At 48.9% G+C, this 27949-nt stretch overlaps 1 protein-coding gene across 2 annotated transcripts; it reads left to right on the top strand.

The window, feature by feature from the left end:
• The first annotated feature begins 12953 nt into the window (after positions 1 to 12953).
• On the top strand, positions 12954 to 27640 carry ELAC2 (elaC ribonuclease Z 2). 2 transcript variants are annotated; one of them, XM_068913639.1, is made up of 25 exons: positions 12954 to 13239; positions 13571 to 13632; positions 13714 to 13764; positions 13861 to 13931; positions 14637 to 14701; positions 15400 to 15457; positions 15877 to 15945; positions 16462 to 16617; positions 17104 to 17162; positions 17798 to 17856; positions 17946 to 18018; positions 19111 to 19223; positions 19864 to 19962; positions 20170 to 20308; positions 20387 to 20472; positions 21600 to 21709; positions 22452 to 22548; positions 22978 to 23116; positions 23681 to 23719; positions 23909 to 24018; positions 24496 to 24595; positions 24677 to 24797; positions 25112 to 25190; positions 25868 to 26012; positions 26751 to 27640. In XM_068913639.1, exons 1-25 carry the CDS (start codon positions 13168 to 13170, stop codon positions 26991 to 26993), a joined length of 2415 nt encoding a protein of 804 aa, XP_068769740.1. In that variant the 5' UTR covers positions 12954 to 13167; the 3' UTR covers positions 26994 to 27640. The 2 variants fall into 2 exon arrangements, with proteins under 2 accessions (XP_068769740.1, XP_068769739.1); XM_068913638.1 differs by lacking the exon at positions 12954 to 13239 and having other exon boundaries at positions 13406 to 13632.
• Positions 27641 to 27949: the final 309 nt, after the last annotated feature.

Genomic DNA, 27949 nt, shown 5'->3' with positions numbered 1-27949 from the left:
ATCTGCAGCTAAAGGGATGCTGCTCCTACCCAGCCTTGTGGCAGTGTGCACAGACTGCTCAGTGTCCAGAGTCTGGGGCGCGGGGCACCGCAGATGCAGCCGACAATACCCTCCGCATGCTATTCTTAGGAAGGGTAAAGTTTATACAAGAAATTTAAGCTTTAAACCCAGGCACCATAAATAGTCTATTTTTCAAGGGCTCCAAGTCAGTTGTAGGCTCAGAGCCAGAGCCAAAATTTGGCAGCTGTCTTTGTTTAATGATTAATTAAAATGAGGTAACAAAACGAGACATATCTATTAACGAGGGTATTTGCAGCGTCAGTAGAGGATTCCAAATGGCTGATTTTTTCCCCTTTTAATCTTCAAACTTCTTGTTAGGAAAACAAGCTTTTCCTCCGTCCGCAGCCGGGCTGGGTGGGAAGGGCTGTGCCACGGCCCCTCGCCCTAGTAGCGGGAGGGGAACAGCTCTCAGGCACAACTTTATCTTTATGGTTCTTTTCCTTTAAACAAAGCGAACCCTCCACATAAAGATTTTTCCAGTTTAAAAATTTTATTAGACTTTTAAGTAAACTTCAATGGAGAGACCCTTGGCTGTGACAGAGGCAGCCAGTGCGGCGCGTCCGAGGCGCGGGGCAGTTCAGCCAAAGGCATGCACATCTTGGGTGTGCTGGTTGTTACCAACTGCGCACGCCAAGGTCAGACGTCAACTTCCCAGTGCTTGTGCACATCCGTCTCAGTGGAGGAATGGGACACAGGCAGGAGTACAGCCCGCAGCTGCAAGGGTGCCTGTCAGTGCGTGCATAGGGCTGCAAAGAGATGATCTGAGCAACCATCTCAGGAGAGGGGAAGGCTGGCACACTGCTTCCACTGTTTGCTTGTCTTTCTCCCCGCAGCAGCCTGGCTGCAGGGCAGTGGGTGCCATACACTAAGGATCAGCAGGCGAATGCGAGCACTGGAGGCAAAGGTGCATTTTCCAGGCTCTCTTGTACACACGGATATCTCAGACCCCGGACAAATGGGTTCAAATCAATGTTCATATCCTGCTTTGGGATAGCAGTGCATGGTTTCCTGCTGCTCTGCAAGGGCAAAGTGGCTCTCTGCAGCCGTCAGCAAAAGCCAACTCCGTACACCTGGAGAAGATGTGAACCAGACAAGCTGACAGGAAGATGGTGCAAAAGAATGACGCCTGGGAAGCTTGTTCTCATCTGTTGCATTCCCAGCTCATCTCCTGACATTGGATACATTTTCCATCTCAAAAAAAAAAACCCAAGTGAAACACAGAGGCACCTTGTGTGGGAGGTGTACGTGGACAGAGGAGGGTTAAAGTGTGTGGAAAGGTCCAGAGGCAGCTCTTGGAGGGTATGCGAAACAGGTTCACCCTCCCCAAGGCTCCAAGGACTTAGCCACATGGGAAAGCACCCAAGTATGAGGAAAAGGGAAAAACATCCCAAAATAGTTTAGTCTTGTTTTCTGCACTGAGACGCCCAGACAGGGTGGGAGTTCTGGTTGTGTCTGAGCTAAAAATTACAGTAAATAGAGAAGTGGCTGCAAAACCCCATGTTCTGGATAAGAAGGACATGTACAAATGCCGTCCATCAGGGCAAAGACGTGCTGGAGATGAAGGCCCATAAATAAACGCAGAAGGGGGATGGAGTTAAACAAGCACTGTGTCAAGGGGTGAACCGCAAACTGCCTGATGAAATGTGTCTTTCCCCAGTGAGTTTCAGGGAGGCAGTTGGGATGACTGGGAATTAAGGGAAATAGCGTTGTATTTAGGGACTGCTCTGAGCAGCATCAGGATCCTGAGGTCTTCCTTCATACAGCAAGTCACAGGGCTGTGAGGACCACTGAGCCTACCTGGGAGCAAAGGGAGCTGGCTTTGCCCCACTAGCAAGACAAAAGAGCAACCTGGGCAGCGAGGATAAGTCAGCATAGAAGGACGCACTGCAATACCCGAACTAAGATATTATGGCTGTATAAGGGGTCATGTGCCAGGCTGGATATAACTCCCGCTTACCAAGTGCATAGCACTGTTCGCCTTCAAGACTGGGCTGTCTGCATCGTGCAGCATGGTTGTGTGTGTAGTCTCTAAACATATTTCAGTTGCTAGTGAAATCCTGAGATAAATATCAAAGCCTGCTCTTTGGAGGTTATAGGGATGATGGGTAGGTCATCCCTGAAAGGAGCACTGCAGTCCTGGCATTCACTCACGAGGATCTTTGTGGAACCTGCTGCTGTACCAGAAAAACTGTGTTAAGTGGGCAGGACAGGGAGCTGGGGCTGGAGAGAAGCATTCTCTGAGTGGAAGTATAGCCCACTGCTACTTTCTGGGGAATTAGTCCCCTGGAGGAAGGAAGCAGGGACACTCTCCACGGCTTGAAGACATGCCTAACTGCCAGGGTATCTCTTGCTGGAAGAGAGAGGTGTAGCTCAGCTGGATGTGCTCAAGTAGAGGCTGGTGAGTCTTGGAGCTGCTTTCTTCTCAGTGCTGTGTCCTGCTGCTCCCAAGCTGATGCAAACTGTGCAATAAACATGGATCTGTGGGATCCCTAGAGGCCATTTTTACTAGTACTCAAGGTAAGAGCAGGACTGGGAGAGGCTGCTCTTGAAAGATGCCTGTCTCTCCCCCAGACAGGGATGGATATATCTGTTGGAACCTCACATCATCTTCATGGTCCTCTTTACCTCTTTGGGGATCACCACATGTCAAATGGCAGTTTGAGGCAGCGTACTGGGTCCTGGGATGGGCGAGCTGGCAAAAACCAGAAGCCCCTCGGGTCTTCAGTTGTCTGAGCTGTGGCTGTAGCTCAACTGACCAAGAGGTGTGAGGGTGGGAAGCAGAGTTGGCCCAGGGTGTTGTGCCTTCCTTGTTGAGGCAGAGTCCCTGGCAGTGCTGATGTTCCCCGGGCCACTGAACTGCAACGTTAAGGCTGCGTTGGAGAAGTGCTGGTCCGAGGAAGGGTATGGGGATAGCCTCCAGGGCAGAGGGGCCTGCCTAGTGCGGGGTGCTGAAGTCCAGCTCCGTTCCCCTGCACTGTGGTCTCTCTGTGAGCCTGATCCTGTTTGAGGGCCCATTGCTGGCGCGTAAGTGCCCCAGGCTGGGAGGCTGCCTGCTGAGGCATGCTCTGTGAGGGCAAATCAGCCTTTGTACCATGGAGGCACAGCTGCTTGGTGACTGTTTCCCAAGCACCATCCCTTAGGCCCTTAGAGGGGAATAGGAATAGGCTGTGAGGGTGCAGGGGGAAGGGCGATCTGCCGGAGGGTGGCACTGAGGGGTAGCTATGGAGGAAACAAAAGGCAAAAGGGCAGCTTGGAGGCCCTGGAGCCAAGGGGGATGGAAACAGGAGCAGAAGACAGGCCTTGGGGATGTCCCAAATGCTGTCAGGGCTAGGCTGGGGCTCCCAACAGAGATGACGTGGCAGTAGAGCTGCATCCTCTCAGAAGAGAGCAGCATGCACTTTGGCAGGGGTTCACAGTTGCTGCTTGGCACCCATGCCACAGGGTCATGGGGCTGGGAACACTGAGAGCTGTCAGCAGGGAAAGGGAAAGGCTGGGGTCTCTGGCTGGGGTCTCCAGCTGGGGCTGAGCCCAGAGTGGCTGTGAGCATTTAGCAGGACCATGGGGGAGCAAAGCTAAGCCTGGTGGTGTGGGGTGCCCGGCCGGTGCATGAACAGAGGATGCCAAGGACGTCGAGACAGGTTTGGACAGGCATGGCAACAGAGGGTGGGGACACAGTTGGCTGTGGGGGTCTTGCATGAGGCTGGCCCAGCCTGGTCAGCCTCCCCAGGCCCAGTGCCCCCACTCACCGCACATGGGAGAGCTACTGCTCCAGAGGCAGCCAGGACCCCATGCACAGCCACGCTGGCTGGGGCTGCCCAGCCCTCACCTCCCACGCCCTGCTGCCCTGCAGCCCAGGCTGGCACCAGCCTGTGACAGGGCCAGCCAGAAAGGGGGCACCCAGGCGGGAAGGGCTGGCAGCCTTGCTCCCAGTGCGGGAACCCGTGGTGGAGGCTGCCATCTAGGGCCAAGCCTGGGCTCCTGCAAGGCTCTGGAGCCAGAGCACAGCGTGTGCTGCCTGCCTGTTGCAGGGCATAGGTCCCTGGGCGTGCAGGCTGCAGGGTGGACTGCTGGGCTGTGGGGTTTGGCAGGGCTGTGCCAAAGGCAGCGCGTGGCCCTGAACATCAGTCCGCTCTTTTCATGCTGAACCCAGAGGGTTCAGCAAGGACCAAGACCCAGCATTTACTTGTGAGGCAGTAGAGCAGGTGAGGGCAGGTGGATGCTCCCTGACTGAGCATCTTTCCCTCCATAGCCTGTGCGAAGGTCACACTCTCAGCCATGGTACCCTGCACTCCTTCTTGCTAGACAGAGAGGGCTTGGTGGCTACAATGCAATACAAAACCACACTGCCCAGATCACATCTTCCAATGCAATTGGGTGGTGCAGGCATGGCAGATGTGGGATACTGCTGAGGGAATCACTTTGGCAAGGTACGTGGGGACACCCAATGGGCTGAGCAGGCCAGATCTTTTATCTGATTGTTGCTATTGATGTTATGCTTGGCAATGACAGACATGCCAGAACACTCTTGCAGCCTCATGCTGTGCATTTCCACAGGAGCACTGGTGCCTCTGGGTCCATCCTATTGGTTTCCCCAACCCCTGTGCAGCAAAGGAAGGGAAGGAAAGTTGGCCCAGGACTATGGTCTACAGGAGGAGATGGAGGCCACCTCATCACTGTCCTTCAGGGCAGGGTGCATCACACCTCGGTGGGTGGTGAGGCAGGAGGTGCCTCTCAGAAGTGGAGGGGTCTCACTGCACTGAGTTTGTCCTGGCCCTTGTAGACAGAACAGCTTGAATCTTGCAGAAAGCTCTGGGAGTAGAGCTGGGGCTTTGTTGTCTCTTGGTATTTAACCTAAGGGCCCAAACATCAGATCCTAAGTCTCCCAAAACTGCATTTTGCCTGCTTTCCAGAAGCACGCTGTCCCAGCTGTGGCTGGGATATCAATCCGGTCTATGAGACCTTGCTGTGGCGTGAAGTCTTTCACGTGTCCTTGGGCCCCTCAGGCAGTCTCTCTGGCTGATTCTCTATGAGGATAGGAGGTTTCTCTCCACTGCCTCTGGCTCTCCTTTGGTCTCAGAAGCACTCAGTTCCTTACCTGGTATTTGCACAGGGCCCTGAAAAGCTCCTCAGACTGGCCTGAATTTGGTGAGCTTGGTCATGGACCTGGAAGCTAGTTGCTTAAATACACCGCTGGCTCTGTACAGGAGTGCTCATGCTTTTGCCTGTGTATTTTGTTTGTCTTTGAAGGTTTCATCAGCTAAGGCAACCCCTGTGACGCCCAATGTCACTTTGTCAGCATCTCCCCCACTCTCCAATCAAGCATGTTTATTATCATTTGTCAGTCAGAAATATGCTTTCTTCAACTAGATGCCACTGATCTGGGGGATAAACCTTCTGAAAATTCATTTCCTAAGGTAATTTCATCAATTACTTCAGTTCAAATACCATTTTCACAGCAAAATGGATACTGTCAAATTGAACTGATTTTTTCTTCTGGAGTCTCTTGATTCCTGCCAAGCATTACTGCAGTACTATGTCACTCAGAAATATTAGGTTGGTGGTCATATCCACAGCCTTTGTACTGTAGAGCCAAACTTTACAGTGTGTTTGCAAAGTCCTTTGAGCTTTTGATTCTGCGCATTGTAACACTGAGCTAGAAGGGACTAGAGGTGACATTGTGTTGACAGCCTGCTGTCCTGTTGCCCTATGCAAACCATTTTGCAAGGTCACCACAAGGCACCTCAAAACTGATTTGGATTTTTAGTCTCATTACTTGGAAGACAGTCTGAGAAGACCTGCAGGGAGCAAAGTCAAAGTCTTCGCTCAGGAAGTTTTCCTCACATGTAATTCCCTGTCAAGGGATGCTACAGGCAGCAAACTTGCCTTGCTTTAGAGCAGAAGGTTTAGGCATATTTGAATAAAGTCAGCCCCTTCCGGTAGCTATGTAGAATTGTGGGTGCAGATAGTTTGCTCCAAGGATGGTGTTTGTGACACTGTGGCTCTAGTGCTAGCCCTCTTTCAATTCATTGTCATATGGAAAGTCTCTTTATGGTGCATTTGTTGTTTCTCAGGATGCAGGCAGAAATGAGCATTTCTTCAGGGAGTCTCCAGTCTTGCTCGTGTTGCATTGCACCATGAACAATAGGTAGGTTACCCTGTGTAAGGCAAACACGTGGCAAGCTGCTGCTGTCATTCTCAGAGTAAATCCACAGGTTATTTAGGTGCAACAAGAGTGTATGTCTTCATCCGTGTCTTTTCTCTGGGGATTTCCCTTTTGCAAATATTTGTTTAGTCCCTTCGTTCTAGCCTAGGCAGAGGTTGCTGGTGGCTGAAGAGCCCTACTGAGCATCAGTATAAATCAGCAAACTAATATCCTGGATGCAGTGCTCCTTCTCCCCCAGAGAGGCTGGGGTGAAGAGCTAAATCAAGTTCAGGCTCCATACCTCCATGAATTGGCTCAGTCACAGAGCACAGCTAGCGCCCAGAGGCCTCTGTGTGATGGCTTGTTTCCCTGCATCCCTCTTGCTCCAGGTTTTATTTATAATCATGAGGGTAGAAGCAACCAGATGCTCTTGGCTTGTGGATAACGCTATTTGCTGCCAGGTTAGAAGGCCCATTAGCATTTGGGTTTTTCTCTGTTTGAAGGCGTGTAGGCTAATAATCATGTTGCTTCTTGATCTTCATTTTGATAAGAGCTTTAAGGTACATGCTGGCCTTTCTGCAGTGAAAGCAAGGTGTGAACACTGTACACAGACAGGAGTAGCACAGACCAGTGAGCACCATGGATGCTTCTGCCCTGCAACTGCCCTGCAGACAAGCTCCTGTCCATGATGGTGAGGGCAAAGGCATGGGAAGAGTAGAGCAGATAAGGAACCCTGTCACCAGACTTCTGCTACCAGCAGTGTGAACACGGAACAACCGAGGGATATGACCTTCATACTCTCAATACCCCTCCAGGGTGCATGCTGGGGATGGGAGGAAGGACAGCAGCTAGTAGAAAGAAGATGTGTTAGAGGATCACTCATCTGGAGGACAGATCCTTAAAAGTAAGACACGAGACAAAAATCCCCAGAACAGATCACTGTCTCATCAAATATCAGCATGGCTCTTTTAATGGCAGGAAAAGTGTAGAGCCATCAGCATAAACTCCCAGAGCATTTCTAATTTTCTGGTTCTCTCCTGTCAGCACCATCCACCTTCTGCTCCTCATGACACTGGGCAAAATGTGGCCCCAGGTCCTGGTGTGGCAGGGAAGTCTTCCCCTCCCTTGGCGCAGCCTTCCCTTCCGTGTGCCGGCCACGCACCGCACTCACCGCAGCTCTCTCTCCTGGCTAGCTCGCTAATGTCAAGTCACAGGCTTCTGCAATTTCTGGCTCAAGCACTCTATTTTACTGGCCAGCGTCACCACACTCTTGACAGGCAGCTGGCAAAGCTCCTCTTTCTTATAAGTTACAGGCTGCTATGGCCTGACTTTCATTGCTGAAAAAGGAGAGCTCTTTAATCTCTGTGTAACTAATGTGTGAGGACAAATAGGAGGTAAAATCGCAGACCCACCTTGGGCTAGCTGAGGCTTTTCAAGGAAAAAATTACACCCTTTTTAGGAAGGGAAAGTCATTTCAGTCTCTAGACTGATATGAAGCTAGAGGCCACTATGGTCTCCCTTGCTCAGTCCCTCTGGACTGGGAAATTATATTTTTTAGGGGGGTTATAATGTCCCAGGAACATGCTGGGCTGGTGTGAAAACATGGGCCCCTACATGGCCACGGGCTCTACAGTGAAACAGGAGGCTGAACGCTGTGGTGCGGGTGACTGATGGCTGCATGGGGCCTATTTGTGTGCTGATGGAGATGGGAAGAAAAAAGAATGGGATGAAACAACACAACATCCAAGAAGGTTTTGAATACTGGCCAGTCAAGTCTACCGGTGTATAGACCTCCTGCACGCACAGGTATCTGCTGAGCTCACTAGTAACACTGCTTTTTTGCACACCATCTGCTCTACTGTTCACTAGAGCTGAGTTCAGCCATGGCTGTGTGTTCACAGCGGTGGGCTAAAAAGGATGTCGTACACTGCCATGTGATCAGTCAAGGACCAGAAGGAGAAGATCAAGCTCTGAACTTCTTTCACTGAGCCCCAGTCATCTGAATCTGACTCCACAGAGAATGAGGAAAAGAGCTCTTTGCAATCCAACACTGCAAAATGTCAGACCATCCCTAAACTCTTCTAAACATTACAGTCTCACACCCAGTGCAGAGGAAGCAACACCAAATTTAGGGATCACCCGCTTGGCCCGCAGTCACGCAAAGGAGTGACAGACCCATGCTGGCTTACTCATTGACCAAGGCAAGAAGTGTACAGGCTAAATGAACTACAGTATCACTCCTGGCAAAGCCTCCTCCACCTCCAACTCAGAAGGCTCTTGGCTTTTGGCCCTGGCTCTGTGTCCTGCCAAAGGAATTCTACTCCAGTCTATCTCAGCTTTTTGCAGTGTCGTATCCCCTCAGCTGTGCAGCAGAGTAGGACATACCCCTGCCATTCTCTCAGGGGACGTTCCACTCACTAGTCCATTTGAGACTCAGTTCTGCACGGTTTTCATAAGTCATAATTGCCCCTGAAGTGCTGGCAGGACAGGCAGGAGTATGCCTGACATAAGGGGCAGCCAGTAAGGGAGTGTGAGACAGCTAGGGCTACAAATGCCCCAGATAATGCTGTGCTCTGAAAGCCTATTAGGCTGTCAACATGATGCTTCTGACCATTGTTTTCACTCCTGAACCACAGAGAGTTGTCCCCTCTGCTTGGTCTGATCTTGAAGCACCTTAAGGGCAAAGGCTGCGACCTGAACATGCTCTGCAATGCTGTGCCAGTTAGGTACTGGGGACAGATTCACAGAATCGCAGCTACAGACACTTCTAACCGCATTGCCAACACCATCCCCTTTGTCCTCCAGTGGCTCCTGCCACAGGGCAGCCATGACCACCAGTCTCTCGTGCTGTCATACCTTCATGATGCAGGGACAGACCTGTCCCTCCCAGTGCCCTCTTCTGCTCTCTGGGCTTTCCGGGGGAACTTCCTTGCCTGAGACTAGTTAATTGTGATTGTTGCTTTGCTCTCAAGGTCTTCTCTTTTCTGCTAATTTTGCTTCTTATCTTGGCTAGAATGTGGTTATCTTTACATCTTCATCTTCACAAAAAGCCTTAGTAGGCCGCTGAGCCACCTAAGCTCTTCATATTGTCCTATGCCATCTTTAATCTACACATAAACCTGTTCATTTAATAAAACTCTAAACTATAAGGCACAATGGATAATCCGCATAATATACACCCCTATGTTAGCAAAAAACATCGAAGCAGTGGTATCATCTAGGGAAAAGTCTCAGAGATAAACATCGTCCCTTGTCTACTTACGGTATATAGATATTACTTTTAAATGTCTTGCATGACATGGCTGATGTTATTGCTTTGGCTGAATTAGTTAACCAAACTCTGCATTACTGTGCGTTATTTAAGCATTAATGGGCCAGATGAGGCACATTTCCCTACAACCCTCAGGCAATGCTGGTTTCATAATGACTCTCTAAGCTGGAGCTGATTACTGCATGTGATCTTCCCAAGCTGGAAAGATTAGGCATTAGGGAGAAATTAGACTGTAATTTAGCATTTATTATCAAAGGGCTGGGAGACTTACTCCAGGCGACCCACCTGTTCCAGTGCTGTCTGCTCCTGAAGTGGTATTCAGCTGTATATCCCTCCACAGCCTGACATGAGTTCAGACTGAACGCGGTTTCCCAGTTCACTGCAAGTCACTTACAAGCAGCCCATATCTCAGCGCCGGCACTGTAACAGGAGATGGGTGCTAAGAAAGACACTAGGAAAGGCTGTGTGCTTCATACAGAGAGCACATAGACAAGAGGAGCACGGAAAGCAGAACATGCTGACAAAGGGGTAGAGAAGGCTGCAAACTGGCTTGGACGTTCTCTGGGCAGGAGACAGTTTCGATATCTGTAGTGTCAATTAGACCAGAGGGCAAGTCCTTGGTCCAGTATCAGAAATAGAGGTGGGTGATTTCTTCTCTGATGGGTGCTGCACATTGCCATAGCAGTGCCAAATGGCAGCACCTGCAGCAAACTCTGCCTTTATCCTGCACCGCTCCCTTTCCAGAGCAGATGGAGATGCCCACACAGGACACAGCAACAACAGCTACGTGTGAGGCTGGAATGGGTACCCCTCCTGGAAGAGGCCTTGGTCCTTGCTCTGCTGTCAAGTCTTCATAGGAAACTCCTTCTTGGATGTGCTTCTCGTATCTGCCACACACAACTCACAAGAGCACTGTAAGACAGCCTGCTTTGTAACTTTAAGGACTTGTACAATGTTTCAAAGCAGGACCTCTTACACGCAACAGCGGCTTCAAGGGCAAAAGCCTGTTTCACTCAGTCCCTGTAGCACCACATCATGTGATTTTGAGAAATGGAGATATGTTGTCTGCAACATTAAAGGTTCAGGATGATTCCTGTGCCTTCTCACAATCCAGTCAAGGCTCACAGCTGCTGTGCTCTCAAAATATGCAGCAATAAATCACAACTGTTACTCCAGATGACTTTGAGAAGCAAGGGATAACTTCTGCATCCAGGGGTGCAAAGGCAGAGAACTATTCCCAGCTTTCACAAGGTCATGTCCCAGATTTAAACACAAGATCTTTCCCAGTTAAGCCAAGCATCATACCATAGGCTGACAGATAGTTTTCCAAGGAAATTTGAATCATGACAACAGGTACGTTGGCAAAACACACGAGTTATTCTAAGCACTTTAGGGATTAAACTTTGGGATCTCTCTGATCCTCTGGCAACAAGTCTGTTAGTCTAGGACCTCTCACCCAAAACGAGAATCAGATCCATAAGTCAAGACATTTCCTGCTCAACCCGGAACCATTATTTGAAATGCCTCCCCAAAATGTGAGCTGCTCAAATGACATAGCATCTGAAAACGCAACGGACAGTCCTGTGCTATCATTGACATGAACTTCAGATAAGATTCAGAGTTTTTGGACCGCTCTCTATCTGTCAGGATATTAAAGAGAGTTTTGTAACTTTACAGAATTCCACTGATTTTAGTGAAGTCATAGCTCCAAATACTGAACTCTGCACATAAAAATGGTGCCAGTGAGGTTGGACAAAAGTGCCAAGATTCATTAGGCTGCAAAAACCACACACCATCATTTAGTTATTTCATCAGCTAAAGAAACATTGGCTGGAAATCCCATGCCAGCTGGTGAGAGCCCTAAGAAAGCTTTGCAGTGGTCCCAAAGGGGTAAAAGAATTGCATTAGGCACACCAAAGATGTTTTCACAGTTTCTTACTGTTCACCTGAGCAGAAAATCATTAACATAGGAAGGACATGATGCAGCAGAGGGAAGGAATGCACTGACACAGCATGCACCTTTAGGAAGCTTCAGTTGTGTTTGGGAAGCAATTTGAGATCTAAACTGATGTTTCCCTCCCTATCTGGCTACAGGGAGCAGAGCCAAATGTTGTTAGCAAGTTTTAAGCTGAAGGACTACAATGTGGAAAATGTGCGTGAACAAAGAGTTTGCTATTCAAAGGAATACTCCCTTTATTTCATACAGGAGTTGAGGGGGAACTAGGAAAAAAGGCCTTGCTAATTTGAACTATTCTGTGAAGACACAGGAGTTAGGAAAGATTATAAGTGAATTATAGACTGGGACAGACTGAACAAAGGCTTACAGAACATCTGTAAACAGCCATGGCAAGATCTGGAGGTTTGTATTCCTGGACAGGTCCACCCAAACTGTTTGCTTGGATCACTGGAAAAGAAAGGGAAGAACTTTGGCACTAAGAATAAAGGCAGACACTGTTTGGAGAGCAAAGCACTGGGAAAGATAAGGTTTGCCTTTGGAAGTATGGCAGAAAAGGGTTATAGATGATTAGCATTGTTTATGTTGGGGTAATCTGGTTACAGTAAAATTTAATGGTTCTTTTTAAATCAAGCAGAAAGCCCAAGAGAAGCCTAAAAAAATCACAGTAGATTTGGACAGTTCAAAAATAAACAGATCCATGGTCTGTTATCGTCTAGTATTCATAAAAAGGTCCTGAACAAGGCACATAAAGGATGAGAAGTTTGTGAGCAACAAGGTAACTGTGAAGAGGAGACTAAAGAATCATAGGATAATTCAGGTTGGAAGGGATCTCCCAAAGCCCCTAGCCCTACCTCGTGCTCAAAGCAGGGTCAGCTCTGTGGTCACACTAGGATGCTCAGGACTTTATCCAATATCATCTTGAAAACCTCCAAGGAGGAGACTGCACAGCCCTACAGCATACCTGATACAGTTATTCACTGCCCTTCTGGGGAAAAAAATTTTCCCTTATATTGAACTAGAGTCTCTCTCATTTTAAGTTATGCCTACTGTCCTCTCCTGATACAATGTGAAGAGGTGGGTCTGACTTCTCAGTGACCTCCATGTAGGTATTAGAAAGCTTGTACTGGGTCCTTCCAAAGCCACCCTATGCAGGCTGAACGCACCTGGCTCCCTCAGCCTCCCTTCATGGGGCACCTGATCCAGTGCTAACCACCTCCGTGCCTCTCGGCTCACCTCCCAGGCCCTGGGCAACCTGCCCTGGCAGCCGGGGCAGATGTTCGCCGGGCCAGGGGCTGCCGTGGACGGAGAGTCGGCCCACGCCCTTCCCAAGGCGGCCCGGAGGCCTCCTCGGCCCTGCCCTGTGGGCATCCCCGCAGCAATGGGCGGGAGCTGCTGAAGGGGAGCTGCTCGCCCAGCGTGAGCGAGGCTGGGAACACCGGTGGGCGAAGGAAGCGGCGGGGCGGGAGGGCGCAGCGCGGACGGCCTCGGCTGAAGAGGCAGCGCCCCCTCCCCCAGCTGGAGCTCCGCGAGCCCGGAGCGGCCGCGCCAACGGCCGCCGCAGCCCGCGCGCCGGCCCAGGAGGAGGCCGCGCAACGGTTCCCCGCCCCTCCGCGCGCTCACGCGTTGCTAGGCTCCCGCAGAGGATCGCTTAGCGCCGCGCCGCAGCGTCCCCGCAAGGGGCGGAACCCGATTGGGCAGGCCCTGTCACGTGACGGAGGACGTCAGGCCGAACCCACAATGCCTGTCCACGGGCCGGGTTCAAGAACGGGACCGTGGAGGCGGGGCGGGGGGGGGGAGGAGGAAATTCAGGCATGCTGCTTGTTTCTCATTGGCTAACTCTCGTCATATGGCGAGGGACGCCGGGAGCTGCTGCGTCCCTATTGGCGGCGGGCGGCTCCCGGCGGGAGGGGGGGGGGTGGGGTGGGGGAGGCCGTGCGCGCGGATGTGGGCGCTGGCGCGGGCGCTGGGTGTCCGCGGCGCGCGGCGGCTGCTGGCGCTGGGCCGGGCCATGGCGGAGGGGACCTCGGCGGCGGCGCGGCCGGCGCGGCGGCCCAAGGACGTGCCACGGCACGTGTGGGCCCGCGAGCGGCGGCGGAGCGCGGGCACGGGCCTGGCGGGGCCTAACACCGTCTACGTGCAGGTAGTGGCAGCCGGGAGCCGCGACGCCGGCGCCGCCGTTTACGTCTTTTCCGAGTTCAACCGGTGAGTGGAGGCCCGGGGCCTGCACGCCCAGGGCGTCGGGGCGTCCAGTCCAGGCCTAGCCTCACCCTCCGTTTCCTTCAGGTACCTCTTCAACTGCGGTGAGGGCGTACAGCGGGCCATGCAGGAGCACAAGTAAGTGTGGGATACCGGGAGAGGCCCCCCCCCCCCCCCCCTTCTTCTCTCTGGGACTGTTTTGGCCTCTGCTTACTCCCTCATCTTTCTTCTCAGGCTGAAGATCTCCCACTTGGACAGCATTTTCCTGAGCCGTGTGGCCTGGGCCAATGTCGGTGGGCTGCCAGGTGAGTGGGGCTGGCTGGTTGGGAGCCCCGGTGCCGGCCTGGCTCCTGAGCCAGTTCCCCTTGCTAGATCTTGCTGCAGGCAGCAGTTGTGTCTAGGCCAGAGGTGGTTACTTTACAGGATGTTCCTAGGGTCATATTTGATGTCTTTTGTGTAGTGGTGGAGAGAGGAAAAGCTCTGTCAGTGCAGCGTGATTGCACGTGGGGCTCTGCAGTGCTTTCAGCTGTAGTGTGTTCTGTGCATCAGTGCATGCTGACACATGGTGGAAGAGAATCTGTCTCACCAGTGTACATGGCTTTCCCTTCCCCAAATCTTCTAGAGAAGAAACATTGCCATTCCTACTTTGCCAATATGGAGCCTTTTGTGAGCAGAATAATTCAGTGGGAAGGGACTTTCAGAGGTTTCTGGTTGACCCCTGTGCTCAAGTGAGGGTGAGGTTAGGTCAGGTTGAAATTCCGAAAATCTCCAAGAAAGGAGATGGAAAGGAAATTGGGTAACTTGCTGCCAGTTTTGATTATAAAGATTTGCAATTTGTTGAAACTGCCACAAAGCTAAGGCAAATTTGAGTAAATGCAAATTTGAGTTCAGATCTGATCTTCGCTGAGAGGCCAGGCACTCCTGGGCCATGAGAGGGATCTTTCTTGCATGATCTGCCAAATGACTTTGGGACTGTGATAAAGCTGTCTCTCTGCTTTGCTTTGTTTTAGGCATGATCCTCACATTAAAGGCTATGGGGCTGCAAAGATGTGTTTTCTTAGGGCCACCAAAGCTGGTAAGTAGTGGAAGTTTGCAGAAGCAGGAGGGAACCTTTCAGACATTAAAGCTTATCTTGCAGTTGGGGAAATAACCTCAAGACAATGAATCATCTTACAGGTGTAAGGTGCTGGTATGAGTTAGTGCTGACCTGTTTGGTTCTGCCTGAAAGTCCGGCTTTACAAAGCAAGTCTATTCAGTTGCACACAGAGCAGCATCAGACTTCTGCTCCTCGAAACTGTCTTGTCAGCTAAATTCCTCGTAAATTGTGTTCCAGAAAGAAGGGCATCCTTTGTTCTCTTGTCTGTTTTCCCTTTCCACGTATTCTTTTAATAGAAACTTGATATCAGATCTTCCCCTCGAGGCAATGCTTGCCAGCCTAATGCCATGTCTAGGCGAAGAATTTCCAGTCCTCAGAACTGTTTTATTTCATTGTGGTATCTGCTGGATATTTATGCTGAAGCAAGAGGAGGGCTTGTGGAGGGAATTCTTCACCTTTGTTTTTCCATTCCCTTTCTAAATGGGTAACGTGGGCTGTAGGTGAGGCACCAGCCCAGTGCCTTCTGGCTGGCTAGTAGCGTCCAGGTTTCTCCTGACTGGGAGTTGAGTCTTTGAGCATACTTTACTGGAAGAAAACTGTAACTTTACCTTGGGAAGGGGTGCTTGCATTTTATACTGCTTTGGGGGTGGGTTTCCTAAGCAGTGTCTCTTTTCCAGCAAAGCTACTTGAAAGCCATTCGACTCTTTCCTGGACCCTTAAAGAGAATGGACTTAGGTATGTACGTCGGTGATTTGTAACAAATTCTTCTGGTTTCAGCTGTGGCCAAAATTGTATTGAGCTGGAATAATTTCAGAAAAAATACCTCTGGTTTAGATCATTTTGAAGAAAGTTTTGAACAGTTGTGTTTAGATCCCATTTGATGTTCAAATCCAGGATTCTGCTTGAAAGCACTGTCAAGGCAATATGCCTCTAGGCCTGCCAGTGAACCTCCTTACTGTGGTGTTGTAGATGGTGTTTTATGGATGGTGAGCTTTTAAGAGCTTCAGTTTTTTGTTGATCTTTGCAGTGAGGTGGGAGTCTTCAACAGCTCTTCTCTGAGGGAGGAAAATAATCTTTTTCTGACTTCTTGAGTTCTTCTGGAGTTTGAATCTCTTCTTATTAACTTGTTAATGCCTATTTTTATCTCTTTCAAGCTGTACAGCTGCATACAGAGCTGGAGTATAAGGATGAGACGATGACAGTTTACCAAATACCTCTTATAGGTAAGTGCGTGAAGTTGCAGTCAGAGGGGAAAAATCTGCTGCTTACGTGTTTAATAATCATGCCTTAAGGTGGTTATAGGAGTGGCTTCTATTTGCAAGTCAGAGTAAGGAGAGGTTTATGAATTTGCGTGTTTGTTCTCAGGAGACCAGTCCCTTTCAAAAAAAAGGTGTGCTGAGTCAGGGCCTTAGTTTGTTCCTTTTGGTGTAGATATGTAGAATAAAATGTGGAATAGTTTCTTTTTTTTTTTTTTTTTTTTTTTTTTTAACCACTTGAGTTTTCTTACTGCTGAAAACTGCAAAGCTTAGGGCACAGGCTTGACAGAGTCTAGCTGTTTTAAGAGAGTCTAAAGGACTTGGACAAAGTGTGGCTAGAATATACATGAGCAAGTCAGATTGGGGGAAGAGTTCTTTATTCTGAGGCAGTTTAAACATGACTGTACGGAAGAAGGGTTGCTGCTCATGCTTCTCTTGTCTTTGTGTGAGTGAGTTTGTCTGATTTTCTTGGATTCGGGACAGGAAAGCCACTAGCTGCTGAAAGCATGTTGCCTCAGAGTCCTGGAGCATCAGCCCAAGGTGGAAACAGCCCAAAAGATGATCTAGGGCCTGGATCCCCAAAAGCTGTGCAGCAAAGCCTGGAGGAGGGCAAGGAAAAGGAAAGCCCAAGAAAAACAGGTGGAAAACACTGAATGTTCTTTTTAACGTAATTGGGGGAAAAAAAAACAAATTGAAGCATGTATGTTTGTACTTCGAGCTGTTTGCTCTGTGAAAGTGAGATGTGCAGATCTCCTCAGCTGAAAGATTATATGGGACAGAATGGGCTGTGGTAGTTTGGAAGCTGATGCAGAACTAATATAGCCTAGAAGTGGGACATGATTCCTGCTTGGGGTGTGATTAGTCTCTGTAGCTGTTTGTAGTTTATTTGCAGGTAGATGTTGCGGTTGATTGTTTTTCAGTCTTGGGCTTTCATTTGGTTTATCAAAGCAGAAACTGTGGGCTCTCTAGCCTCAGGTGCTTGGAACATTTTATTGCTGGGCTCTGGGCTGGCCAGATGATGGGGGTGCTGTGGTTTCTGTAAATGCTTTAGCAAATGTTGAAACGTTTTGGCTTTCAGGAAAATGAGTCAATGATGATCCTGAGTAATCTTGTTTTCTTTTACAGGTGACACAGAGAAGTGTGATGGCAGGCATCCTGATCTGGTGATGGCTTTCCTTTGTAAAGTAAGACTGGCCACAATGGTCTCTAGATCAATATTTTGTCTTGCTGAATAGATTTAATTGGAGACGGCATTTTCAAGCAGGACTCTATATCGTTCTGTGATTCTTCCCTGTAAAGGTCAGAGAATCTGGAATATAAGTAGGAACCTGTAAAAACTAAAAAAAAATTTTAATAAGTGCTCTTTATGAACTAGTCAATTAAGGTTCCATCATTCATGCTTGCTGCTTGCACTAGGAAAGTCTACACTCTTTACTTCACTGAAGAAAGGAGCGAGAGGGAGCCGTATGATCCTAGGAACCGAAAGGACTGGTGAAAGCTTTTTGGGAGTAAAGCAGACTAGTGACTGTTGAACAGACAGTACCAAACTAGTCTGCTCTACTTGTCTAGAAGAAGATGGCTTGTTGAAGGTTTACTGTTCAGCCTCTGTGGATTGTGGGTTTGTCCAGAGGCCTAGATTCAACAGGTCAGGTGACTTAAACAGTGGGGAGGGCTTGGTGTACAGAACATCCGATATTGAAGGGAAAGGAAAAAATACCCTCAGCTTATGGAGGGAAACACTCAACTGGAAGTGCATGGATTTCCTGGCCGTGTTTAAGGCTCTTTATTTGGTTGATTATTTATCTATTATTTATTTCAGATTCACCCAAAGAAAGGAAAATTCCTAGTAGCTAAAGCACAGGAGCTAGGCCTGCCAGTGTAAGTACAGGGGCCCAACTTGGGGGATGGGGCAGCTCCAGTCACATTTGATATCATTATGCTAAATATTTCAATTGTCTTGCTTTCAGGGGAACTCCAGCCATTCTTCCCATAATCACAGCTCTCAAAAATGGGGAGAGCATCACTTTTGAAGGCAGAGAGGTAAGATGCATCTATGCCTTCTGCTGTGGGTTTGCATCATCTTGGGGGCCCAGTGAAGGTGGAAGGGCAAAAATCTTCTCATGCAGAATGCTGTGGGTACCAAGGGGCGTTGGAATGCTTGCAAATTTAACCCTTATGCTTGTGGGGGTAGGTGGGTGATAACTATCTACCCATTCCCTGTCATCCCTGCTAGAGTGCGTTGGCAAGGTTTTGCTGTTCTGGAGCTCCTGAGTTGCTGCTTTTGGATGGTGACTGGTCCCTGTTTCAGGCTCAATCTGTTACTGAGAGTAGCTCCCATGGGGTGTCTCCTGGCTGTTTGTGCGGGGCTGTTGCAGAGGATGATTAGGGAAGCACACTCTGAAATGAGCTCATCTGTGCTAATGGCTGCCTATGTCTGCAGTTTGTTCTTCTTCATCTCCCCTTGTCAAGCCCCCAAAGCTAATTCAGATTTAGGAGGGAATTAGTAGAGTAAATCCTTTGCATGTTTTAGATTTGTCTAGGAGTCCGATTGCTGATAGCCATCACTTTCTCCTTACTCTATTTGCACTTCTTATACCATGAGGAAGTTAAGTGGCTCCTGCGTGAAGGGCATGAGCCTTAGTTTCTCAGATTCTAGACTGAAGCTAGAGGCATAGCCAGCTCTGGCCGTTCCCAGTTGACCTGTAAGTGAAAATCCTAACCTGAGGAACAAGACTGACATGCATCTGTCATAAGGATTTCACAGAACTGCTCTTCTCGAGCAATTACTGGAATCTCAGTCTGCTGTAGGGCCCTAGAAGCTACTTAAATTCCTTTCCTAGCAGCAGTTTGTTGCTTAGTTGCTTGTCCTGAAACCAGGATTGGAATTTACTGGCACTAGTGACACAGCAAAATGCAGACTTGTGTAGTGGGAGGGCAGAATGGGAATGAGAAGCTGGGTTGGGTTTCCTGAGCATTGAGCAATCTTGCTCTGAGCTGGTTCTGCAAGCCCCAGCAGCCTGCTGGGGGTTTGCTAGTAGAACAGCTGCTGCTGAGAGAGTCTGATGTAGAGATGCAAGAAGGGGCTGTGTGTGTGGCCTGACCACAGGGTGACCTTTATGTATCTGCCTGCAGCTCTTGCCTGAAGAACTGTGTACCCCTACTGATCCTGGTCCAGTGTTCATTGTACTGGAGTGTCCCCACAAGGGCTTTGTGGATGCTGTCTGTGAAAATGACACCTTCCGAAGGTATGGAGCTTGGATGATCGGGAAGGGGTGAAGACATCCATGCCGATCTTTACTGGGGAGTTCTTGTCCTGTTCTAAATATGTCAGTTCCCACGGCTGAAGTTTGAGCTATATGAGACTGTTAAGGAGCTAGAGATGCAAGAAAGGACTGGTGGTGCATTTGGGAGCCTTTGAGGAAAGGCAGGGCTGTGCAGGACCTGTGAAGGTGTGCAACTGTGACAGGCCTGTCTTTCCAGGGGCCTTCAGGGATGAGAATGTGCACTGTGGTGCCGAGGAGCATTAGAGGGACTGCCGTTCCCTTGTGTGGTGAGCCTGGATGCCTAGACTGCATGCAATGTCTCTGCAGGGCTTGAACAGACACAGGTTAGGCTTCTGAAAGGCTCTGAAGATGTTGGTGCTTTTGGAGGAGAGGAGTTGCCCCAGGTGGCAGAGTGGAGGTGGCAGCAAATAGCTGGAACTCAAGGTCTACTATGAAGTGGAACCTGGGACTTCTGTATTGTGCTCTTAAAATGTGTGTTCTGCTTGCTTCTGGTGGGGGGTGGGTCTCTGCTGGTATTGGGACTTCAGGATGGGAAGAGGATGCCAGGGTGATAAAGGACGAAAGCTCGTGTGTTTCTCACCGTATTTGAATGCCCTTCTAGGTACCAAGAAGGGCTTCCTGAGAACCAGGTGGCTTTGGTTATTCACATGACTCCAGAGACAGTGCTTCAGGACAGCCGCTACCAGCAGTGGCTGGAAAGGTATGTGGTCTTACGATATTTCGTTTTATGTCATTGCTGAGCAGCAGAGTGTTCTTCTAGTGTGAAGGCTTTTCCCAGAATAGGAATAGCTCTTGGGGGCAGCAGGGATCTGGCTCAGAGGAGGTTTTTAATCTGTGGCCTTGGGTGTGCACATGTGCCCAGCGCTAATGTGGGGCTGAAACTATTATACTTTTTATCTTCTCCTAGATTTGGACGTGGAACTCAGCACTTAGTACTGAATGAAAGCTCTGCTGCAGTGCATAATCCACGTAGCTACAAGATACAAACCCAGCTGAACCTCATCCACCCAGAGATCTTCCCTCTGCTCACCAGCTACCAGAGCAAGGTAGGGGAGGCCCCGTTTGTCTGTGTACCTCACACCCCTGAGTGAAGAATCTGTATAACATCATCCCTTCCTCTGTAGGAAGAAGAGGCTGCCTTTAGTGTGCCCATTGTCCGAGGAGAGTGCCTCCTGAAATACCACTTCAGACCCCAACAGGAATGGCAGAGGTCGGTGGGAATCTTTTTGGCTTCCCAGCTTTGAGAGTTGGCTTGAAACGGTTTTTGCTGTGCTGATATGAGGACCGAGAGCACTCCTGAGCTGAAGGAGATCAACGGATATACATTCTTCTGGATTCTTATCCTAGGCTGTGCTGGAGCAGTCCCTATGCTATCAGCTGTGTCCTTGGAGGGGGTCTTTGCATCTCCTTGCACGAAGTCCCTAAAAATATAAGCTGAGGTGCAGGACAGGGATGACTGAGCCACTGAAAACATTGCCTAGACAACTCTGGTTTGGAGGGTTGTTTCCATCCCTCCCTCATGTAGGCCCATGCGCGCTTCCAGTGTCTTTTGCTTTGACCTGCGCACCCAGCCATGCTTGTGGCTGAGCGGATGGTTGCAGGGAGAGGTTTCTCAGGGAGGCTGGCAGGCCTGGCCTTATCAGGCTTTCCGTGTCTTCAGACAGTACCACGTAATTAAATAGATGCAAGTTTCTCTGCTGGTGCTTGCTCTATGGGCAGGTAGGAGATGATGTTGAGTGAGGAGTTTGGGGGCAGGGGACCACATGATGCAAGAGGACGCTAGCTTTCACGTCTCAAATTTCTGGCTCTCCTAGCCAGAATAGGAGGACTCAGATGCCAAGAAGAGCTGGAGTTTCTCTGTTTATGGTGTTTAGAGGCCTGCAGTACTTACTGCACATGCTCTGAAGCAGGGCCAGGATGCAGGACCCTTTTGCTTTTGAGTGGTGCCTGGAACTCCTTCTGGTGGTTGTTGCTCTTCTAGGAGTCTTGGGGCTTCCCATGCAGGGCCTTGCAGTGCCCTCTGGTGTCTAGCTGCTCTCTGGATCAGGTCAGTGTTGGAGAACAGAACTACTTTCCAGGAACTGTGTTTGCTTCTCTGGTTTGGTGGAGGGAGCATTGCTGCTGAGTGTCTCAGGCCGGCCAGGTCCACCCAGGCTGGCCCACACCACATGTGTGTATACAACCTTCCAAGCTCCTTTTTGAGGGATGAGGGAAGATCATTTGACCCTTTGTTATAAGGCTATTCCAGCGTTGTAATTTGGCACTTTGCCCTGAAAGATGCTGTCTCTTCAGTTCCTTACGCCGTCCCGTTCTGTGATGTGTGGCCTGTTCTTTCAGGGATGCTGTGACTGTCTGTGATCACGATGCCTTTGTAAGTGAAGCCCTAGATCTCCCTGACTTCCAGGATCGTGTGAAGGAGTGCAAAGAGAGCCTGCCTGATGTACCAGGTAATGATCAACAGCTTCTCCTGGCTCAGTGTTAGTGGGGAAAAAGGGGATCTTGGTGAGTCATTACTTTAGAGCTCAGGAAAAGCTATGAGTGTGAAATCTTCCTGCTGCCTCAGAGGTGCTCTTACCTCCTCTTGGAGCTGTGTGGATTAGGGGCTATGCCCAGACTGAGATAGCTCCCTTCAGCTGAAGATAAATAGTCCTGTGCTGGTTCTCCAAGACTAGTGGGTTTGGGGGTTGAGTACTGTTGGGTGCTTTGTGTCCAAACTGTCCCTGTGTGCTACCTCTCTGCAGTGAGCAGAGCTCTGCTTGTGTTGAATGCTGTCTTAGAAGCTACAGTATGAGTCAGCATGTCTGAGAGAAGTCTTGCTCTAGGGTCAACTCCCTGTGAAGCACTGTTCTGAATTTCACTTGCTGTGTGCAGTGAGGCTTGCATGGTATGATAAAGCACCTCTGGCTCACTGTCCAGATCTTGGTACTGGGGAAAGTCAGGGCACTATGGAGCAGCAGTTAGGTCCCTCCTGAACTGGTGGTTTGGTTGCAGGCTGTGAGTCTTTCCTGTCATCTGTCTTCCCTTCATAAATCTTGCTGCTGTGGGAAGGCCAGAGGCTGAGGGAGGCGATAGTAGATATGCCAGGTGTGTAGCCTCTGGCGATCCTAGGCTATTAAACTGAACCGTGTCTGAATGAGCAGTGTGCAGATAGCATTTTCCTTACAAATCATTGTTTTCCACTTTCTCTAGGAAATGTGGATGCTTATCCAGAAATTGTGTTCTTGGGAACAGGATCTGCAATTCCAATGAAAATCCGAAATGTCAGTTCCACACTGGTAAATACTAGGTAAATGCTAACATGTTGTGTGTCCTCCTCAAGGAAGCTAAGTATCTCAAGGAGGTCTGGACCAAGGGATGTTTTGACTATTGTGGTGGTCTTATAGTGAGAGTGCCCCTACCTTGGAGTCCATGGGGCTTCAGTTTCTCTCTGTAAATGGGGAAAACTCGAGAGCTACTTATAGAAGACAAACATTTAATGTCTTCATTGATTTTTACCATCTGTCCCAAAGGCGTGTTCAGCATCAAGACAAGACCAGAATGGGCAATGCAGACAGAACAGTCACTCTAAAGCCCCTGCTAGTAGGACTGGAGTGGCATTAGAGGTAGAGCACTGAGAGCTCTCTGCCCTCCAACCCAGAAGGTCCCTCTCCCTGAATGGGCCTGGGACAGAGCTCCTCCAGGTGTCACCAAACATCTTTGTTGCTTGACTTGCCAGCTCTACCCGATCCCTGCTCTTGGACTGTGGAGAAGGAACATTTGGACAGCTCTGTCGTCACTATGGAGAGCAAGTTGACCAAGTGCTTTGTAACATAGCAGCTGTGTTTGTGTCTCACATGCATACCGATCATCACTCGGTAAGTTGAGCGTGTTGGAAGGAGAAGGGGCTCTTCCCAGGCCTGCTCTGTTTGGGATTTAGATATAGCGGCAACTATACGTGTAGATGTAGGCTGCCCTGCTGTTAGGGCCGCAGTTCCCCTCTTCATTCCTCAGACATTACTGAATCTTGCTGTGTTTCTGATCCCTTCTCCCTTCCTAGTAGTGGTCCCTGCAGGTTTGCCACGATCATTCGGAGGTGTCGTTCTCTAGCAGTGTCCAACCTGTCTCCCTCTAGTGTTTGCAGTAAGTCATCACAGAAGGACTGGATGGCTTATTCTGGACTGGGCCTGATCAGGGCAGGCTGTATGCTGGGCTGCTGTCTTGTGTCTGGAAACCAGATTGTGACTGGGAAGTTGGATGGAGATTTTCTTCTCTCCACCCTTCTTTTGAGATCAGACACAGCAGCACTGAGGAGAGCTGAGAGGAATTCTGGCCAGTGGCTTGAGGATAAAGGGTGACAGTGTCACAGCAGTTCAGCAAGGTGTGTTTATTGGCTCAGAAATATCTGATTACAACTTGCTAGTGTTTTCTCCACTTTGCAGGGCTTGTTGAACATCCTGATGGAGAGGCGGAGAGCTCTTGTAAGTAGTACTGCTGTTTCAATGCTCCTGAAATTGCCTTGATGTTAGTGGGTGGGGAGAAGAGAAGTGAAGGGCTTTTCCTGAGAGTGGTGAAGCACCATTCCTTCCCCCGCCGCCCCACCCCAGGCATTCCCTCTCTCAGATTTAGTGTACACCTAATACTGATTTTCCCCATCTTTGCTATTCCAGGCATCTCTTGGACAGGTATTCAGCCCTCTGTTTCTGGTAGCACCTGAACAGATCATGCCTTGGCTATATGAGTACCACAACCACTGCGAAGAGATTCTTGGAGACATCAAGTGAGTGTGTTCTGTGTGGTATGTGGGGAAATATCCTTTGTGGGTCCTTATTCAAGGCAAACCTCTGTCATCCGTTCCCCTCGCCTCCTAGTTGAAGGCTGCTAGGACCCCTTCCACTGCGTGTAGGCCTGTGGTGTGTAATTGGCAAAGGGGGGCGTAGGGTTTATTACTTACTTGTGTTACTTAAAAGGCGTATGTGCAGATTTGGAAAAGGGATTTGGGCAAGTGGAGAAAGATTTCTGCAGGAGAGAGTATTTGACAGTGGAGGAGTGGTTGGTTGAGTTTCTGGGGTGCTGGATAGTAAAAACAAGGGGAAAAACTAGATGAATGCACAAATAGTCTTGTTTGTAAGTCACTGAACTGAGAAGACATGAATGAATAGTTAGGTCATGGATTCACTGAGAAACAGGCTTCTTACAGATAAGATCAGTTTATTTTGTATATATCCTTAGCTCATTCTTTTCCCCTCTCTCACAGAATGATTCCTTCCCAGTCTCTTGTGAAGGGCTGTGAGAACATCAAACCTAAAGCCAAGTGGTTTGTCAGTTCTCTATTGGAGAACTATGACTTGGCTGAGGTAAGCCCACCAGCTGACAGGGCCAGGTGCTGCAGAGGACAAGAGGGCAACTTGAGGTCTAACGCTTGTGTTTTTGTTCAGTTTCAGACTTGTGAAGTCAAGCACTGTAAAAATGCTTTTGCTTGTTCAATGGTCCACAAATCTGGCTGGAAAGTAGTCTATTCTGGTGACACAATGCCCTGCATGGCCTTAGTACAAATGGGTAGGTGACAAACTCTGTTTGAAGAATCCTTTTGCAGAAAGCCTTTAACCGTTAGTATGTGAAACGGGCATCCCTAAGCCCTTGGTACTGCTCCTACAGTGGTAAGGGAGGTGGGAATGAGAGTTCATGTACTTCTTTAGGCAGTTGGACTAGTCCGTGTTCAGACTACCAGTTGATATTACTGCTGTCTGTTGTATATATACAGCCAGCAGCACCCAGTGTCTCAGTGGTGCAGAGAAGGCCTTTAGGTCTGTTGCTCCTGCACCACAGGATACGCTCTGCCAGAATGGTTGAAAATGTGATTATTTACCCAGGGAAAAACGCTACGCTACTGATCCATGAAGCAACACTGGAGGATGGCATGGAAAAAGAAGCCATAGAGAAAACACACAGGTAGGGTATTTTGTGCCATTTCTCACCATTAGGAGGCAGAGATGTTTTTGGAGCTGGTGATGAGGGCCCAGTGGTGTGGTACTCATTGCACGAGCTTTGTAACACGCACTGGTCTTCTGAGTGGCCCCAAGGGAAATGGGGACAGCTTTTAAGTGGGCAGTTGTAACTTTACAAATAGACTAGCCTAGAAGAAAGGTCCTCTGCTTGATTACATTTCAAGACTAAGCGTGGAAAGTAAGTCATCTACCCCTGACAGCTAAATGCACAATTCAAACAAAGCACTGTAGCCAGTGTTACTGAGCGCTGCCCCAGCAAAGGTGGGGAGACCTGAGAGCAGCTTCCTGGAAGTTACATGCAAGTTATAGTGTGTGTTGGACTTTGTGGCCCCCGGGACAATAATTTGAGTAAGCCCCGGTCCCCAGTTTCTCGAGCTCTTAACTGTAGGACTCCAAGTAATTGGAGCCTCTTTCCTGCTCTGTGAGTCATTTCAAAATGAGAGACTTGCTGCCTATGCATGCTGCCTGTGGAAGAAGCCCTGGGGTTTGCCCACTAAAAGCCAGGGACACGTTTTATGTAACAAGTGTTGTGCTGTGTAGTGTTTGCTGTTGGTGTGATGTGACCTTAGAAGGTGCGTGGCCAGCGTACGCGTGGTGCCGAGTTCTCTGTTTCTTTTGCAGCACAACCTCCCAGGCAATTCAGACTGGGATGAAGATGAATGCAGAGTTCATTATGCTCAACCACTTCAGTCAGAGATATGCCAAGATCCCACTGTTCAGTGAAGACTTCAGCGAGAAGGTTGGAATTGCATTTGACCATATGAGAGTAAGTTGGGAGCTTTGATCAAAACTCTGTGGAAAGGTTTCAGTGCTACCTGGGTATGGCTGCTCATGCATGAATTTCTCCATTTTTAATGGTGTATCAACACACTGTCTCCTTCTGAGGGTAGTTTCCTGTGAAATAGCTCCTTTTTCTCCTGGCAGCAGACATTACCAACATGGAAGAGAATGGGTGGGGCAGAGCAATTCCCCTTCTAGACAGGTGCGGATGGCTCCTGAGAACAGAATTTCACTCTTAACATGCTGGGTGCTATCCCCAATCCCCTTCTATTCTGTGCACGCTACTCCCAGCTGAAAAGATAATTTTACTTCTGTTCTCACTCCCTTCTTGAATTGGTGTGCTCCTTTAATGGCTTCCTGCAATATAAAGAGGTATCCAGGAGCCAAAAACTGGTAGGGCTGTCGTCGTATTGAACACAGCCATGCTAATGATGATGGCTCGCTAGTCAGTTAAAACTTGTCTTGTGTCCACAGTCTTTCAAGGAAAAGTAAATAACTTAGTACATGGGGTCTATAAACTGGCTGCTGCACTGTTGAGAGTGAACACCTGCCTGCTATTGTAAATGCATTGTAAACCTCTATTGAGGTTAGGGCCTTGCTATGCTAGGTGCTGTAAAGGGGGAAAAAACAATACCTTGCCATCTGAATGGGCAAAAGACAAGGCAGGAGAAAGGGAAATACAAACAATTCTCAAGCAGGTGCTTCTGTGCCTAATGTATTTCAGGTACGGTTTGGTGACTTTCCCGTCATCCCAAAGCTGATTCCACCTCTGAAGGCTTTGTTTGCAGATGACATTGTAGAAATGGAGGAGCGGAAGGAAAGACGGGAGCTGCGCCATCTGAAGGAGGCTGCTATAGTCTTGGACAAACTGGCTGATGGTAAGAATGAGGAAGCACCAAGCCAAAAACGGAAACAAGCCAAGAACGGTCAGGAAGTGCCGAGCAAGAAACTTAAAACAGTGAACTGAAACAATTTCAAGAATGTTCTATTCTGTATGAGGTGTCCCATTCTCTCTGGGCCTCTGGAGTGCACAGCGCCGAGGACTGCCCTCAAGCACAGTGGATAAGGGCTGGCGTTAAAGTTCAGTCTCTGTGTTTACTTGGTCATCGGTGGATCCACGTGGGCTGAATCTACCAAGCATGCTGTAAGCAGCGCAACTCCTCCTGGCAACAGTGTCTACCCCTGCAGTTCCTGGTTTTGGATCTTGCTAGTCCACATGTCTCTTTTCTTTTAGTCAAAAAATTTTCCTTCTGAAATGTTTTATTTTTGTTTTTATGCTGGAAGCTATTGATAATGTAACAGCAGTGGCTGTGACCTTTGAAGTTGCAAGAGATCAGGTTTGAGAAGCCCTTGTAGGGCTGTGTGGATTCTCCAGAATAATGTGGGCAGGTCTCTGGGTATCTGAGGAATGTAACTAGGTATCAGAACCCAGATTATAGGAGGAAATTGCACAATAAAATGGGACCCAATTAATTGATTTTAAAGCTTTAGATTAACTTAAGGATCTTACTTCTACTGTGTTCCCATTTTATTTTGGTTTTCTCAGTTGATCTTTCAAAAGACCAGTTTTCTGAAACCTTTATTCAGAATCTGAATAAACTAGTCAATATCTTACGAGGGTGTGTGTTTTGCCTAGCTTGGTAATTAAGATTTGGTTGGGGGGCAAAGAAATGGCTGAGTTGCTCCAGAGAATGACCTTAGTTGAATATTTCTGGGTTACAGCATGACTGTAAAAACTGAAAATCTCACCTTTGTGCTGGATCCTTGTGTACATTCTGGCTGTGTTTTGTGCCTGCCCTAAGGAAAGGAGCTTGATTTCTGTCAGTTCAAGACTATAACAATTGGGTCGTCTTTTGAATGGTTCCAGAACAGAGCACTGTAACACTTAGCAGGCTGTTTTTCCAGTGAGCACCAGCAGCCTTA

Source organism: Struthio camelus, chromosome 19 (assembly GCF_040807025.1).
Source record: "Struthio camelus isolate bStrCam1 chromosome 19, bStrCam1.hap1, whole genome shotgun sequence".
Taxonomy (NCBI): Eukaryota; Metazoa; Chordata; class Aves; order Struthioniformes; family Struthionidae; genus Struthio; species Struthio camelus.
This window is presented reverse-complemented; position numbering and strand designations above follow the sequence as displayed.

Bases quoted from the DNA above. Each gene is read 5' to 3' on its own strand.
- ELAC2 (XM_068913638.1), top strand. From the start codon at position 13,439: ATGGCGGAGGGGACCTCGGCGGCGGCGCGGCCGGCGCGGCGGCCCAAG. The intron at 20,309-20,386 runs GTAGGGGAGGCC...CTTCCTCTGTAG, and splicing joins TCACCAGCTACCAGAGCAAG to GAAGAAGAGGCTGCCTTTAG. The intron at 24,019-24,495 runs GTGAGTGTGTTC...CCTCTCTCACAG, and splicing joins GAGATTCTTGGAGACATCAA to AATGATTCCTTCCCAGTCTC.